The sequence below is a fragment of the Mastigoproctus giganteus genome, chromosome 2, assembly GCF_048544385.1.
Source record: "Mastigoproctus giganteus isolate SK-2022 chromosome 2, ASM4854438v1, whole genome shotgun sequence".
In the NCBI taxonomy this organism is placed as follows: Eukaryota; Metazoa; Arthropoda; class Arachnida; order Uropygi; family Thelyphonidae; genus Mastigoproctus; species Mastigoproctus giganteus.
The window spans coordinates 65,348,868-65,363,676 of NC_143576.1; the positions used below are offsets into that span (position 1 = coordinate 65,348,868).

At 35.9% G+C, this 14,809-nt stretch overlaps 1 protein-coding gene across 2 annotated transcripts in view; it reads left to right on the forward strand.

Moving 5' to 3' along the window:
- IntS3 (integrator complex subunit 3) overlaps positions 1–14,809 on the forward strand; it is a 1,056,838-nt gene that overhangs the window by 257,093 nt on the left and 784,936 nt on the right. For both annotated transcript variants that reach the window (XM_090368499.1, XM_090368500.1), the window contains exon 8: positions 6,472–6,601. In XM_090368499.1, coding sequence (XP_090224625.1) covers positions 6,472–6,601 — 130 coding nt within the window. The remainder of the gene's footprint in view (positions 1–6,471; positions 6,602–14,809) is intronic.

A 14,809-nucleotide genomic window follows, 5' to 3' on the forward strand; every position in this document is an offset into this window, starting at 1 on the left:
TTTGATATCACCTAGAGATATGGAATCCTTCAAAACTTTATAGAACTGAGAGGTACTTGCCTTGATTCATTCAGAATTTTTTCCTCATCAGATTTTTCAGTTATGATTCCAGGATGCTTTGTCCTTGATTCACCCACAAGAAGGAGTATCTTCAAAGATTGATTTTAGATACATCTCCTTTACCAGTAACATAACTTGAGTCATTCCAGCTATGGCGGAAACTTATATGCATGTGGATGATTTGGCTATTTCCTGTAAATCATTGAGCTTGACTACCTTTGAAAGACGACTACATATAGTAACTAAAATTAAAACTTGGATAAAATGCAATGGCTATTGATTAACTGAGGGGGAAACTTCAGCAATACTCTTCTATAAATTGTAGTTTATTCATCCAGAGCTTGTTTTAAAACCGAAAGGCATAGAAATACCCATGACAAATTCCATAAGGCTGTTAGGTTTAGTTTTAGACAAAACTAAATTTTCATAAACATATTGTCCAACTGCAGACTGTATGCCTCCAGAAATTAAATATCCTTTGGTCAGTATCCAGAACATCTTGGGGGTGCTGACAGGCAGTTTCTGCCGAATTTATATTGTGCCATAATGTGGCCACAATCACACTATGGAGCTATAGTATGTTTCAGCTGAAAACAGCATCTCGTGATTTCTCAACACGACCAACCAGTGCCCTCTGATCTCTTAGGTGCTTATAGAACCTTGCCAGTTCACAGCTTGTTCATAGAAGTGCATGACCCCCCCCCCCCACTTAACCTACTCTGCCAATGTGCTACAAAATAAGAAGCATTCCATTCCCATTCTGTTGGATATATCTCATCCAACCTCTTTAGCCAGCATTCAATGAATCTAAGCTCAACGAACCTGGGCCTGCTGGGATACACCTTCAAGAAATAGTACACAAGTGGGAAATTGATATCAACAAAATTGAGGAAAATACAAATATGTCTTTACCTCTATGAGATAGACATGAGCTGGACATTGATCCATACTGTGCTCATTGTTAAAAAAAATACCATTCCATCCCTTTATATCCAACAACTACATGCTAATCATGCTTTCAGAACACATTTGGAAATTCATATTTATTATTGTTATTATTAGCCATATGGTGCAAGGCAGCCTGAGGCTTATGCTGCACCAGCCAAAAAAAATTTCTGAATTACCCTTTGTGTGTGTGTGTGTGTGTGTGTGTGAGAGAGAGAGAGAGAGAGAGAGAGAGAGAACAAGAGTCAGAAGTAGAAAGGAATCACCAAGAAAGAGAAGAATGATGATATCCAGCTCAGGACCCTTGGTGTGCCAAGCCCATACTCACCAGATGTGAGCCCCTGGGGTTATACGGATGGTGGCAAGTCCTGCTCACATAAGGTGCAGCACCTTTATTTTCATCGCCCATAGTCTCAAAATACCTTCTAGTTGAGTACAATATATTTTCTACACAATTATATGCTATCCAGCTTGCATTAAACAAAATATATCAGTAGTCATCACTACTGAGTGCATCAGAATATTAATGCAATTAATATTCTGATGCACTCAGTGCCATCTCAGCCATACAGGTTAAACATCCTTCTTATCATCCCCTTGTACAGGAAATTGGCATCTAATCAGCTCTGTCAGTGGGTTCACTGTGAAATAACTCTTTGTTGAATCCCTGGACACTCTGGAATAACAGCCAATGACAAAGCAGATAATGCAGCTAAGTCAGCATCACAACTACCAAACAAAACAATGTAGGGCTGTTATACTAACTTTAGACCAATTATTGGAAGGGCAAGTAAAGACGAATGGGTCTAGGCTTGGAGAAACCAAACCAACAATAAATTACATGGAATAAAACCTGATCCACAAATATGAGAACTGCAGCATCAGAAAAAATTGCACAGAAGCAATGTTTGCTAGACTGCCAATTGCACACACACTTTTTGCATTATCAGCTATTAGCTAATGAAAAGTTCCCTCTTTTTGCTCAATGCCAAGTTCAATTTTTATTAAGACACATTGTTTTACTTTAGGTTTAGAAATTCCAGATTACATTGCTTCTAGGATTTATGTAATGATCAGAATGCACTTACCCTTCAACAGATATTAGGAAACAGTAAATCTGGAAAACTGTTTTATTTTATTCAGCAAATTGGATTTGATAAACAAATCTAATAAAACATGAGTTACATTAAGAAACCTAGAAAGGCACACCTTGGCCTTTGATACTCTTGTGTTGTAAAACCCTTAAGGAACAACCTTCCTGAAATGAGGGTTACATACGTTCCATACGTACAAACTTTCTTACGTAGTCTACATAGATACATATTAGATATTATTTGCCATTTCCATTTTTAAGTTTATTTCTAATTTTTCACTCTGTGAGGTGCATAAAGTTTCCAAATTTTGCATTTAAACATATTTCTGATTCTTTATTATATATAGAAAAATTAGAATAAATTAAAAAAAAAAAAAATGTATAAATTGTTTTTTTTTTTTTTTTTTAAACTGAGGAATACTGTGAGATGTAGTGCAACCGCTAACAAAAATAGTTGCAAGAATGGTTGTGGTATGTATTAGGTGTTTTTTCCCAGTTGCTATGTGAAAACTATTCCAGAAAACTATTAGAAAGGTTAAAGTTTCAGTCATTAATCTTGGATCAACAGTTTTTTCACAGTATCTCTTAGATTGTATGACTGCCATAAAATAAATTAATAGCCATCTAATTCTCAAATTTTTTAATTATTCATGTTTATATTTTTTTATTATTGCATTCTTTTAATTATGGGTAACCCCTGCTTAATATGGGAGATGTGTTGGAGAGAATTCTGTGTTAAAAACCACATTTTGCTTTTGTTTTCAAAAAATGTCTTTAAATTCTAGTGCAAAATTAAAGTAAAAATATATTATCATCATATTTTATTTCTATTTACTATTACAGAAACAATAAAATTATTATATAAGTATATATAATTTGTATTATGAATATTCTAATTTTGTTTATAATTATATTATTATAATAACTATCAAATAACATTTTTTTAACATTATATATACATATATATACACCAATGAGCCAAAACATCATGACCAGCGAGTCGTTATGCAAATCGAAGCAACTGCAAGTGAACTACACCACTGGGCGGGACACAGTATAAAAAACACCTGATACTGAGCTCCATTAATCAGTGTTACTCTTGTTCTTCAGAGGGGAACTGCAACGGACTTAAGCAAGTTTGACAAAGGCCAAATTGTAATGGCCATACGACTGGGTCAGAACATATCCAAAACAGCATGGCTGGTGGGGTGCTCACGATTAGCTGTGGTTAGTACCTACCGAAAGTGGTCCAAGGAGAGGAAACCCATGAACTGTCGGCGAGATGTTGGATGACCACGGCTCATCGATGCTCGAGGTGAGCGAAGACTCTCCCGGATGGTACGTGGCAACAGAAGGGTGACTGTGGCACAACTCACCAGTAATTGAAATGCTGGTGATGGGAGTAATGTGTCACAACACACAGTACAATTGAACCCTGCTAAAATTGGGGTTGTGTAGCTGCAGGCCGCTCCGAGTGCCCATGCTAACGACGGTCCACCAGTGACAGCGCCTACAATGGGCATGCGGGCATCAAAACTGGACCTTGAGTGATTGGAAGAAGGTCGTCTGGTCTGATGAATCACATTTCCTGTTGCACCATGTGGACGGCTGGGTACGCGTGCATCATTTACCTGGGGAAGTTATGGTGCCTGGATGCACCGTGGACGAAAACAAGCTGGTGGTGGCGGTGTTATGCTTTGGGCAATGTTCTGCTGGGATACCCTGGGTACAAACATCCATGTGGCGGACACTGTGATGTCTACCACCTACCTAAACATCATTGCTGACCAGGTACACCCTTTCATGACAATGGTCTTCCCCTCTGGCAGTGCCGTCTTTCAGAAGGATAATGCAGCATGCCACACCGCCCGGATTGTTTGAGACCGGTTTGCAGAACATGAGGATGACTTGCAGGTATTGCCCTGGCCTCCAAATTCCACAGAGCATCTGTGGTTTGTTTTGGAACAGCAACTCTGATCTGCGGTATCTCAACCACGGACCTTACATGAGTTAAAGGATCTGCTGGTTGTGTTGGTACCAGATACCTCAAGACACATTTAGAATGGTAGATGACTTTCATCAACCGGTGAAATACCACCACTTTGCTTATTGGAGGCTTGAAGTGGTTAAACCCATGTTTAGTCTCTAGAGCAAAGTCCCCCCCCCCCCATATTTCTCCTTCAACCCATGCACGGTACTAAGTACTATAGGTTTTGATACCTTTCGTGTTTGGGATTTTCATAAAAAAAAAAAAAAAAAAAAAGAAATCTTGTAGCGTCCATGCCTCGCCAGGTATGAGCTGTTTTGGCTGCATGTGGAGGACCAACGTCATATTAGGTAGGTGGTCATAATGTTTTGGTTCAGTGGTGTGTGTGTGTGTATATATATATATATATATATATAATTACTAATATGTACTATATAGGTATTAGGAACAGCAAAACTGAAAGTGTATTTAAACATAGGCATAACAGTATACAGCCGGCCATAAGGCCAAAAGAACTTATAAAGATTAAGAATGCCTGTGTTGGTCTACATTGCCATACCCTAGAAATAAACATATAATTAGCAATAATATAATATAAATATATAATACAGAATACAATAATGATTATGTAGCTAATTATTGATAAACAGATACATTGAATGGAACTTTTTCAAGGGCTTACTCCATCCAATATATCCCACCAATAATTAGCAAGGCTATCTGTTTCTGATTGCTATTTGCCTGTTTAACTAGGTGCAATTAATAAAGGTACTTTATGCTAGACTTTAAATTTAACAGCAAACAGGCAAGATAACAGCTTGCCCTATAATAGGGCTGGCTATTATCTGCCTGTTTGCTGTTAAATTTAAAGTTTAGCATAAATTGCCTTTATGTTTATTAATTGGACTTAGTTAAACAGGCAGATAGCAATCAGAAACAGGTAGTCTTGCTAATTATTGGTGGTATATATTGAATGGGGTTAGCCCTTGAAAAAGTTCCATTCAATGTATCTTTATATCAATAATTAGCTACATAATCATTATTGTATTCTATATTATATATTTATATTATATTATTGCCAATTATATGTTTATTTCTAGGGTATGGCAATGTAGACCAACACAGGCTATCTTAGTCTTTATAAGTTCTTTTGGTCTTACGGCAGGCTGTATACTGTTAAAATACACTTTTAATACCTATATAGTACATATTATACTCTTACTATAGTAATGAGATTACAGACTGATGTAATGTTCAATCTATTGATGGCATTAATCTGATCTGACATAACTTTTACATTTATCCCAATTTTTCATAATAGATTAAACACACACACACACACACACACACACACACACACACACACACACACACACACACACACACACACACACACACACACACACACACACACACAATCGGATCTAACAGGCAGAGAATTGAGCAGGGGTGCCACAAAATAAAATAAATTACTTAAAGATGCCATCATTAAAAATAGGTTGAAAACCACTGTTTTGAACATGGTTTCCTAGAAAAGCCCTCTTAGCCCCAAGGCTATAAAGCAATTACAAATTGAATAAATAATAATAATAAGTATCATTAACAGAAATATATGTATACCTCAGAAGTATATAATATTTATGGAGTTGCATGGAACCATTGTGTTAAAAAGTGAATCCAGGGTGGACTGCTTTTTTTTTTTTAATACTCACACTGGCATTCAAATGAGTGGTTGCAGTCTTGCTTAAAAACATATACTCATGAAAAGTCGTTATACTTCTCCAACAAATTCATTCACTAGTTGTGTAGTGAAAATGCCTCAAATGAAGTTGATAGTCAAACTCTCACTGGAACTGATTCAAACTTATGTTTTCTCAGTCAGCATGGAGATTTAGCAGTTGGAGTTCATTGGTAAGTGATGGTAAGTGATGCCACCATGGAAGGTTATCAGCTCCCGTATGTCAGTCTCACTCTCTCAATTCCTGCTATGTTTGCTATGTGGCTGATGTTTTCAGTTACATTTGGTACTTCATCTTCAAAACCTGGTGGGAGATCCATACAGCTTCTAGGTTCAGTTGTTGGTAGACACTCTTTGTTCAAGATGGGGAGAATTCATGCTATTTTTCATGTGTACTTGGCAGCTTGATGGGATTGCCTCCATCCAGACCTACTTATTTATGGTTCCCCACCAGATATTTTTGTATAAAAAATTTTGGATTTTAATTTTATAAACCACACTATATATGAATTCTCATTGACTAGAAGCATGCTAAGTAGGTGTTACTTGTAATTTTTTCAAACACACATACAGACAACAGCTGTACAGAAAGATTATTGCAACTAATTGGTTAGAATTAATCAGTATACAATGAATTTTGTTTCTTAGTTTTCAGAATGCATGATCATTGGACGAGATTTGGTTAGGTTATTACAAAATGTTGCAAGAATATCTGAATTCGAAAAGGTTTGGAGAGAGATATTATTTAATCCTACAACATTAGCTCCAAATTTTACAGGTAGGTTTCATTTTTACAATTTAAATACTTATAATAAAATTAAGTTTTTTTTATTACAAGAAATAAATGTGGAAGATGTAAGGTAGCTTCAATAGAAACTCATTCATATATATATATATATTTTATATTTTTTGGAGGGAATTGGCTACTTTGTCATATTGTAACTAAAAGAAGTATCCTTATATTTGTTCTTGTGGTTGTCAAGAATTGATCGCGCATGCGATCAATTCTTGACAATATGTGCCCAAGCGCTGTGACATTTATTCAGTGATGGACAAGATCCATCACTGAACAAGTGACAAGATTTTAACTGGTGGTGAAATGTGGTGTTGTTAGGTGATTCCAGTCATTCAGTGGCATAACCAGAAAATACACAAGGGGGGGGATGTGGCTGCACATCCTCAGAAAAATTGTACATAGGTTTTTACTAGTCCTTAAATTTCGAAATTTTACAGATATCCCTTCCCGCCTCGGACCATTATCCCATTACTATTTTTTTTTGTGCATGTCTTTTTATTTAGCTTTAAAAGCAAATTATACATATATAAATAAAATAACAAAATAAATCTCTTCACAAACTTTATTTCAAGGATCTAAAATAAATAAATAAACATTTTATACCCTTCATGGAAATAGGCAAAACCAAAGTAAAACTCGAATACTTTTTCGAAAACTCAAAAAAGTTTGAATACATTTGTATTCAAGCACAAAAAAAAAAAAAAAAAAAAAGCCTTTTATACTCAACAAAATACTAAGTGGGTGTTAGAAATGTAAACTAGTTATATATTTATATTTAAACGCTTTATATCATACAGATATAAACAAGATTATCTTGTTTTTTCTCCAAGAAGATCTATGACTTCTTCGGGATTAATGATTGCATCATAATATATTCAAAAGAACTAATTCCTCCAGCCGTTCCTCCCCCATACGGTTTCTTAAATAACTTTTTAAACGATTTAAGTTTGAATTAAATCTTTCAACTGTCGCAGTAGATACTGGTAAAGTGTCAAATATTTTCAGTAACTTGATATATATTTGGATATATATCTTTATTACATATTGCTAAGGATTCTATAGCAGTCATAGTATTTCGTAGTTTTTCAGCACATTCCCTCTGCCAGAGGGTTATATTCAGAAATGTACACCAACTAGGAGTATAGTTAATAAATTTGATGAGCTTGAAGTGCTAGTGAAGACATCAAAGGCAGATATTGTTTTGGGATATCAGAGACGTGGTGTCATACAGATATAGGCAGTGCAGAGTTGGAATTTGCGGGGGGGTACAATATGTATAGGAAGGAAAGAGGGGTTATGCTGTTAGTTAAGAAACACATCAAATCTAAGGAAGTGCATCCAATTGATGTTGGTGGACAATGCAGTGTTGAGTCTGTTTGGTGTCAAATAAGCACTGGGAAAGGAAAAATGAGAGTAGGTGTGTGTTATAGGCCTAATGAATCTGATCAGTATAATGAGCAATTGTGCAGAGAGAGAGAGAGAGAGAGAGAGAGAGAGAGAGAGAGAGAGAGAGAGAGAGAGAGAGAGTGGGCTAGTAAATCAGAATGTCTTATAATGGGATATTTTAACTTTCCAGATAACTTTGACTGGAACTTGTGGATTGGTCACTTGCACACTAACAAGATTTTTGTGGATTTATTGGATGACTGTTTTCTACAGCAAAGTGATCCAGAGGCAACCAGATGGAGTAATACTCTTGATCTGATTATCAGCAGTGATTATTCATGCATTAAGTATTTGCAGATAAGGAACCACTGGGTGACAGGGATCACAATGTATTGATGTGGGAATTACTTAAAGATGTAACTACCATCAAGGCTAAAGGGAAGGGCTTTTGCTTTCGTAAAGGTGACTACAGAGGTCTCAGACAGTTTTTAAATTCTGTACAGTGGGATCAACTGATGATGTTACAAACACTGAATTCTAAATGGGAAGCCTTCAGGGACTTAATTTTGGAGGCTACTAGGCTTTTCATTCCAACTAAGAAATATTGTTCAAGGTTTAGGCCTAAATGGATGGCAGATGAATTAATGAGGCTGTGGCAGAGAAGAAGAATGTATGGGATGCATATAAAGTATCAGGCGATACAGAAGCCTATGGCAGGTATAAACTAGTCTGTAATCAAGTCACAAAGGAGGTTAGGCAGGCGAAGGCAGATTATGAAAAATCTTTGGCAAAGGATGCAAAGAAAAACAGCAAGGAGTTCTTTACTTATGTAAACTTTAGAAGGAAAGGGATGAATCAGATTGGACCATTTAACATAGATGGGATGATCATGCTCAGGTAGCTGATAAACTGAATTTTGCATCTATTTTGCATCTACATTCACTCGTGAGGAGTTATTAAATGAGGGGAGTGCCAGAAGTTTATCAAACGCTAACAGGGGCTAAGTGATTTTGTAATAACTGAGAGCAAAGTGGAGGAGAAATTGTTGAAGTTAAACATAAGGAAGGCACCTGGGCTGGACGGGATCTATCCATGTAAAATTAAAGGAGGCAGCAAAGGAAGTAAACAAACCATTAGCCATAATTACGAGAGCTTCCTTGGACTCAGGGGAGGTCCCCATGGACTGAAGGTGTGCAAATGTATCAATTCACAAAGGAGGTTCAAAAGGTGACACAAGTAACTACAGACCTGTTAGTTTAACTTGTGTTATAGGGAAAATAATGGAATCACTGGTTAAAGAAGCATTGCAGGATCATCTAGACAAGGCTGCAATAATAGTTAAGACACAGCATGGGTTTGTCAAAGGGAGGTCTTGTCTGACCAATTTGATTGCTTACTATGATGTGGTCACAAAGGAACTGAATGCTAAAAATAATTTTGATATCATTTACTTGGATTTCAGGAAAGCTTTTGATACTGTTGCACATGGAAGACTGCTGCTGCTGTACAAATTGGAGAGGTATGACATCAAGGGTAAGCTGCTACAATGGATAAAGGGATGGAGTGGGAGACAACAGAGAGTGGTTAATCAGTGCACACTGCTCTTCTTGGACAAATATTATTAGTGGAGTTCCCCAGGGTTCGGTGTTGGGCCCATTGTTGTTTTGTATATTTATCAGTGATATTGATGAAGGTATATCAGGTTTAATGTACAAGTTTGCAGATGATACAAAGATTGGCAGGGTTGTTAACGACAGTAATGACAGTGTGCTACTCCAACTGGATCTAGATAAGTTGGGAAAATGGGCTGAGAAGTGGCAACTGAAGTTTAACATTGACAAATGCAAAGTACTGCATTTGCATTTGTCAATGCAAATGCAAAGTACTGCATATGGACAGCAAAAACCGAAGAGAAACGTACAAATTGGATTGTACTACACTCGGAAGTGGAAAGTGAAAACGACCTGGGGGTAATTGTGCAGCCAAATATGAAGTTCGCTGAGCAGTGCAGATGGGTTGCCAGGGCAGGTCATGAGTCTTGTCAATGATATATAGGAATTTTGCTAGCAGGGACAGGGGATAATCCCATTATACAAGGCAATGGTCAGGCCACACCTAGAGTACTGTGTACAGGTCTGGAGGCCTCATTTTAGGAAGGATGTAGAGTTGCTAGAACGAGTACAAAGAAGGGCAACAAGATTGATGAGGGAAACAAAGCCTTGAATGGGTTGAGCAAGCTGAATGCTGATGGGATTCTTCATCTCGCTCAGACTAAGAACCTGAGTGGGCACAATTTCAAATTGAGGAAAGATAGTTGTATAATAGAAGTGCGTAAATTTGCCTTTAGCCATCAGGTAGTTGATTGGTGGAACAGGCTTCCATCTTTTGTTGTGGAAGCTAATAGCCTAAATAAATTTAAGGCTGAGCTGGACAGGCATTTGGAACAAATGGAGGGATGAAATAGGAGGGTTTTTTTTTTTTTTTTTGGATGATGCTGCATAAGCTTGCTTTCTTCCATCGTATGCCTTTGCTAATGCTAAATTAACATATTTTCATTAACAAAGTTATCGCTATTTAAAAGATCATCTGCATAAAATGAAAATAGTTTTCGTAAATTTTGAATATAGATATCTTCAATAACATTACTTTTTGGAAGGAGACACAAAGGAAGATAAAACATCCTTATGTGTTAAAAAACGAGACTCGATCTGATTTAAGAAATTATATAAAAATGGCACAAAAGTTGAGATCCAACAATAGTCCTCCGCATTATCGCACGGTATTATATTACAGTGGCTGGTGTGACAACCTGTAATTCGTGGTACCTTCAAACTTATTTGGTAATTTTTACATAAACCTTGAATTTCAAAAAATAGGTGAAATTGTTTGTCAGCAGCTGATCTCATTTCTTGTAGTACTATTTTTAACAAATTAGCATGTTCAATTGCTTTCTTTAGATCAATTTTAATGGTTTGTAAGTATTTACTCAAGCCAATACTATTGCTGAATACTCTTTTAATAATATATATAAAGCAACCAAAAAATTGCCATTCTGGATGGAATTGAGAAGTAATTGTGATTTATTTCTGTATCTTTATCTTCCCATGAGCTTATTAATGTTAATAAGTCGGTTCTAACAATTCAGTGAATATAATTACAGATTCAGGCCTGTCAACCCATCTAATGGGGCATATATTTTTGAGATGCTTTTTCTTGGAATTCGGACACAATTCTTCTATCTGTTCGTGGATATTGAAAGGAAGCGTAAACTTTTTGAATGATTCCCATGCATTTTCGGATATCTTGCAAATCATGAATCCGAAATTGCTAATTTTAAGCAATGAAATATGCAGTGCACGTAAAGTGCTTTTGGGTTTAATTCTTGTATATGAGCCTGGACGCCAGTTATTCTGCAGCTCATTGCCTCAGCACCATCATATCCTGTCCGTGGATATTTTTTATATCTAGCCCAAATTTTTCAAGTTGATTAATTATTTCTTTCACTATATTTTCACCAGTTGCAGAATTTAGAGGGGCAAATGAAAGAAAATTTTCGCATATTTGAAAATTTGTTTCGTCTATATATCTGACACAAGGCGACATTTGTTGAAATGTCTGTAGTTTCATCAGCTAACACAGAAAAATATTTAGCTTTCTTCACTTTGTTCACAATCTGTTTCTGAATTATAGAACCACAACATTCAATTATTTCATTCTGGATGCCTGCACTAGTGTATAATGAATTTTTACCAGCAGTTCTTAAATGTTTTCTAAAATGGTGTCCCCGGCATCAACTCATTCCCTTAACAAAGCTCGAAAGTTTCCTTCATTGTAGTTTACAGCTTCTGATAAGTTAATGGGCCCACTGTCTCGATGACCTCTTAACGGTATTCCTTGCTTACCACAAAGTAGAATCATTTTAATTACTGGCACCAGGCTTTTCCCTATTATCCATGCATTCTTCATATTTTGCTTTATCCAGCAATTCTTGTTTGGATAAACGTTTGCCACTAAGAAATTAGTGTAAATCATTAGCTTGACGTAATGATATTCTATGATAATGCATAGTAGTATGCAAGTTTAAATCTCTTGTGGCATGTTTCCACTTATTATACCCAGTTTTCACTAAATGTCCAACCTGTTGAGTCTGATTATGACCTACATTTGTACTATAAAACAGAACACAATATTTACAATATGCAGCATTTTCTATTTTTGAATAGACTACCAGTCATATTTTCTCAACCAAGAAAATTGAAAATGTCTATTAAACTTTTCTTTTTGATCTGTAGATCCAGGAAATTTATAGTTAGAATCGGGAATCCAAACACTACCCAAAGTCTTGATTAAATCCATGATAAATTTTTTTTGTTTTTAAGTAACTAAATGTCATTAACTTCACACTTTTCATTGTTTGAACTTCAATTTCTTCTGCATTCGCTGACTTCATATCCTGGATTTTTGAACAACAGAATTTTGATGCTCAGATGCACTATTATCACTCGTTTTGCTGAATTTTTGAATTTTTTTGCCACAAATTGCAACATTGAACTTTGTTTTCTTTTTCATTTTATATATAAAAAAAAGAAACCTCAAGTCAAGTGAAATTTTATATAGGGGTCCTCAAATTCGAAGCTAAGCATGAGGATTTTGGAAACCGAAATAGATGCAAGGTTGGTCAAATTGGTGTAGATTGCGTAATTGGGGGGCCTAATCCGTTGAAAAATAAATTTTTTTTGTTTTCAAGAATTTCGAAAAAATGTAAAATTTAAAATTTTTGCTTTTAACTTCTGAGGAAGATGTGTTTTTAGTTTTTCTGTCAAATAAAAATTGTGCCATTAGTCAGATGGTTCTCAAATTTAATCTTCTAGTAAACTTCTTTATTCATTTTTCAGCAGATTATTATTATTATTAGCCATATAGTGCAAGAAAGTTTGAAGCTTTTGCTGCATCAGCCAAAATAATTTCCCAAGTTACACTGAAAAAGACAGAGAGAGTCAAGAGTCAGAAGTAGAAAGGAATCACCAAGAAAGAGAAGAATGATGATATCCACTGGTATCATCCACATCTGGTGAGTATGTGCCAAGCCCATACTCACCAGATGTGAATCCCTGGGGTTATTAGGCCACAATTATGCAACATTGCCCCAATTTAACCGACTTTATATCTCTTACATGCAATTTGGTAGATCCCCAAGCTTAGCACCAAGTTTGGGATTGTAACTGCATGTACAAAGAAAAAAGTGAAATATAATATGGAACATTTACTTTTAATGAAAAAAGCTTATCTTTTATATTGAGTAATTTAGTCAATAAACGTATGCTGATAAATTAAAGACTAACAAAAGCAATTGCGAGAATTAACGAAATGAAATCTAAATTTTTTACAAATACTCAATATAAACTTTATACACCAATTTAAAATTTAATTACCTCCTTTCTATTTTTTGCCTCTTGCAATTAAATTTATCCAAGAACAGATTATAAATTTTCACAGAAACATAAATTGTAACTACACCAAAGAAACATACAAACAAAAGCTGCAAATCACACTAATGTCACTTTACAATAACCCAAAAATCTTGTTAGGTATTAGCCTACGTGCTTATTATGCTTATTTCCAGTTGAACCAGACAAACAAAAGCTGTGAAAGTCAGATGCATGGTGGCAAAAGTATGCGGAGCTCGAGCTGATAACTTCGGTACAGTGAGGGACATAGTTGAACTTTTGTTTGTGCGGGATTGTCAAATAGTAATTTAATTGGAATTGTGATAGTGTTTTGAAATATGGAAAAAAGTAGTGCAAAGTAAAAATATCAGAGTAGAGTATAGGCTTGGAGGGAGCTGCAGCCCCAACAGCCCCATACTGGTTATGCCACTGCAGTCATTGATATTTCATGAATCAACCACATTATCTTTGGAGGAAAAAAGAATGAAGCGATGCTTTATCATCTACTTTGATCACCATGGACTCCTGCTTCTGAACTCTTCAAGAAACATGGAATTTCTGTCATTATCCAGTGATATGGAAAAATACTATAACATCTGCATACAAAATCATTATGACAGCTATATGTGTAAGGTCAGAGGAAGAGTCGGCCTCCTTGATATCAAAACTCAAAACTAAGATGTGATCACATATCATAATGAAGATCTGTTACATGGAATGCAGTTTTGCCTTTGGAGCATTCCTCTTACAGTCTGACTCGCAGAGATTCTTTCTTTGATGATAGCTAGAGATGCTACTAGATAGTCTAAAATTATGAAATTCTGGCCCTGCTTGTAAGTCTGTTGGGCTACATTTCAGTGAGGTCTAGTCATTTTGCTACACCCAAATGACCTACTTGTGCCTCCATGATGGTAGGGCTCTTATTAACCCTTGATGATAGCTTCATGTGCAGGGGAAAAATACTATGCATAGTATATTGTAGGTCAGGGGTCGGCAACCTGTGGCTCCTTAACTTTTAGCCACATGTACGACAAACAACATATAGCAAATATTTTCGAGCACATGTATGACAAGCGAGCAAATATTCTCGAACATGAATTATACTAAAAATAAATCAAGAAACCATCTGAACAATGTGAGTCTCTCAGCATGTTTAAAGATGAAAATTACGGCATACATGCCTGATGTTGAGAGACTTGCTCAAGAAGTTCAGCAGCAAAAGTCACATTAATTCACATCTAATTGGATGTTTGTTATGTTTTTTCAGTATTAATAAATAATATTTCCAAAAATATATATTTTTTAAATAAAACCCCTCCCCCCAGCTTGAGCCAAGGTGCAGCTCAAGCTGGGAAGG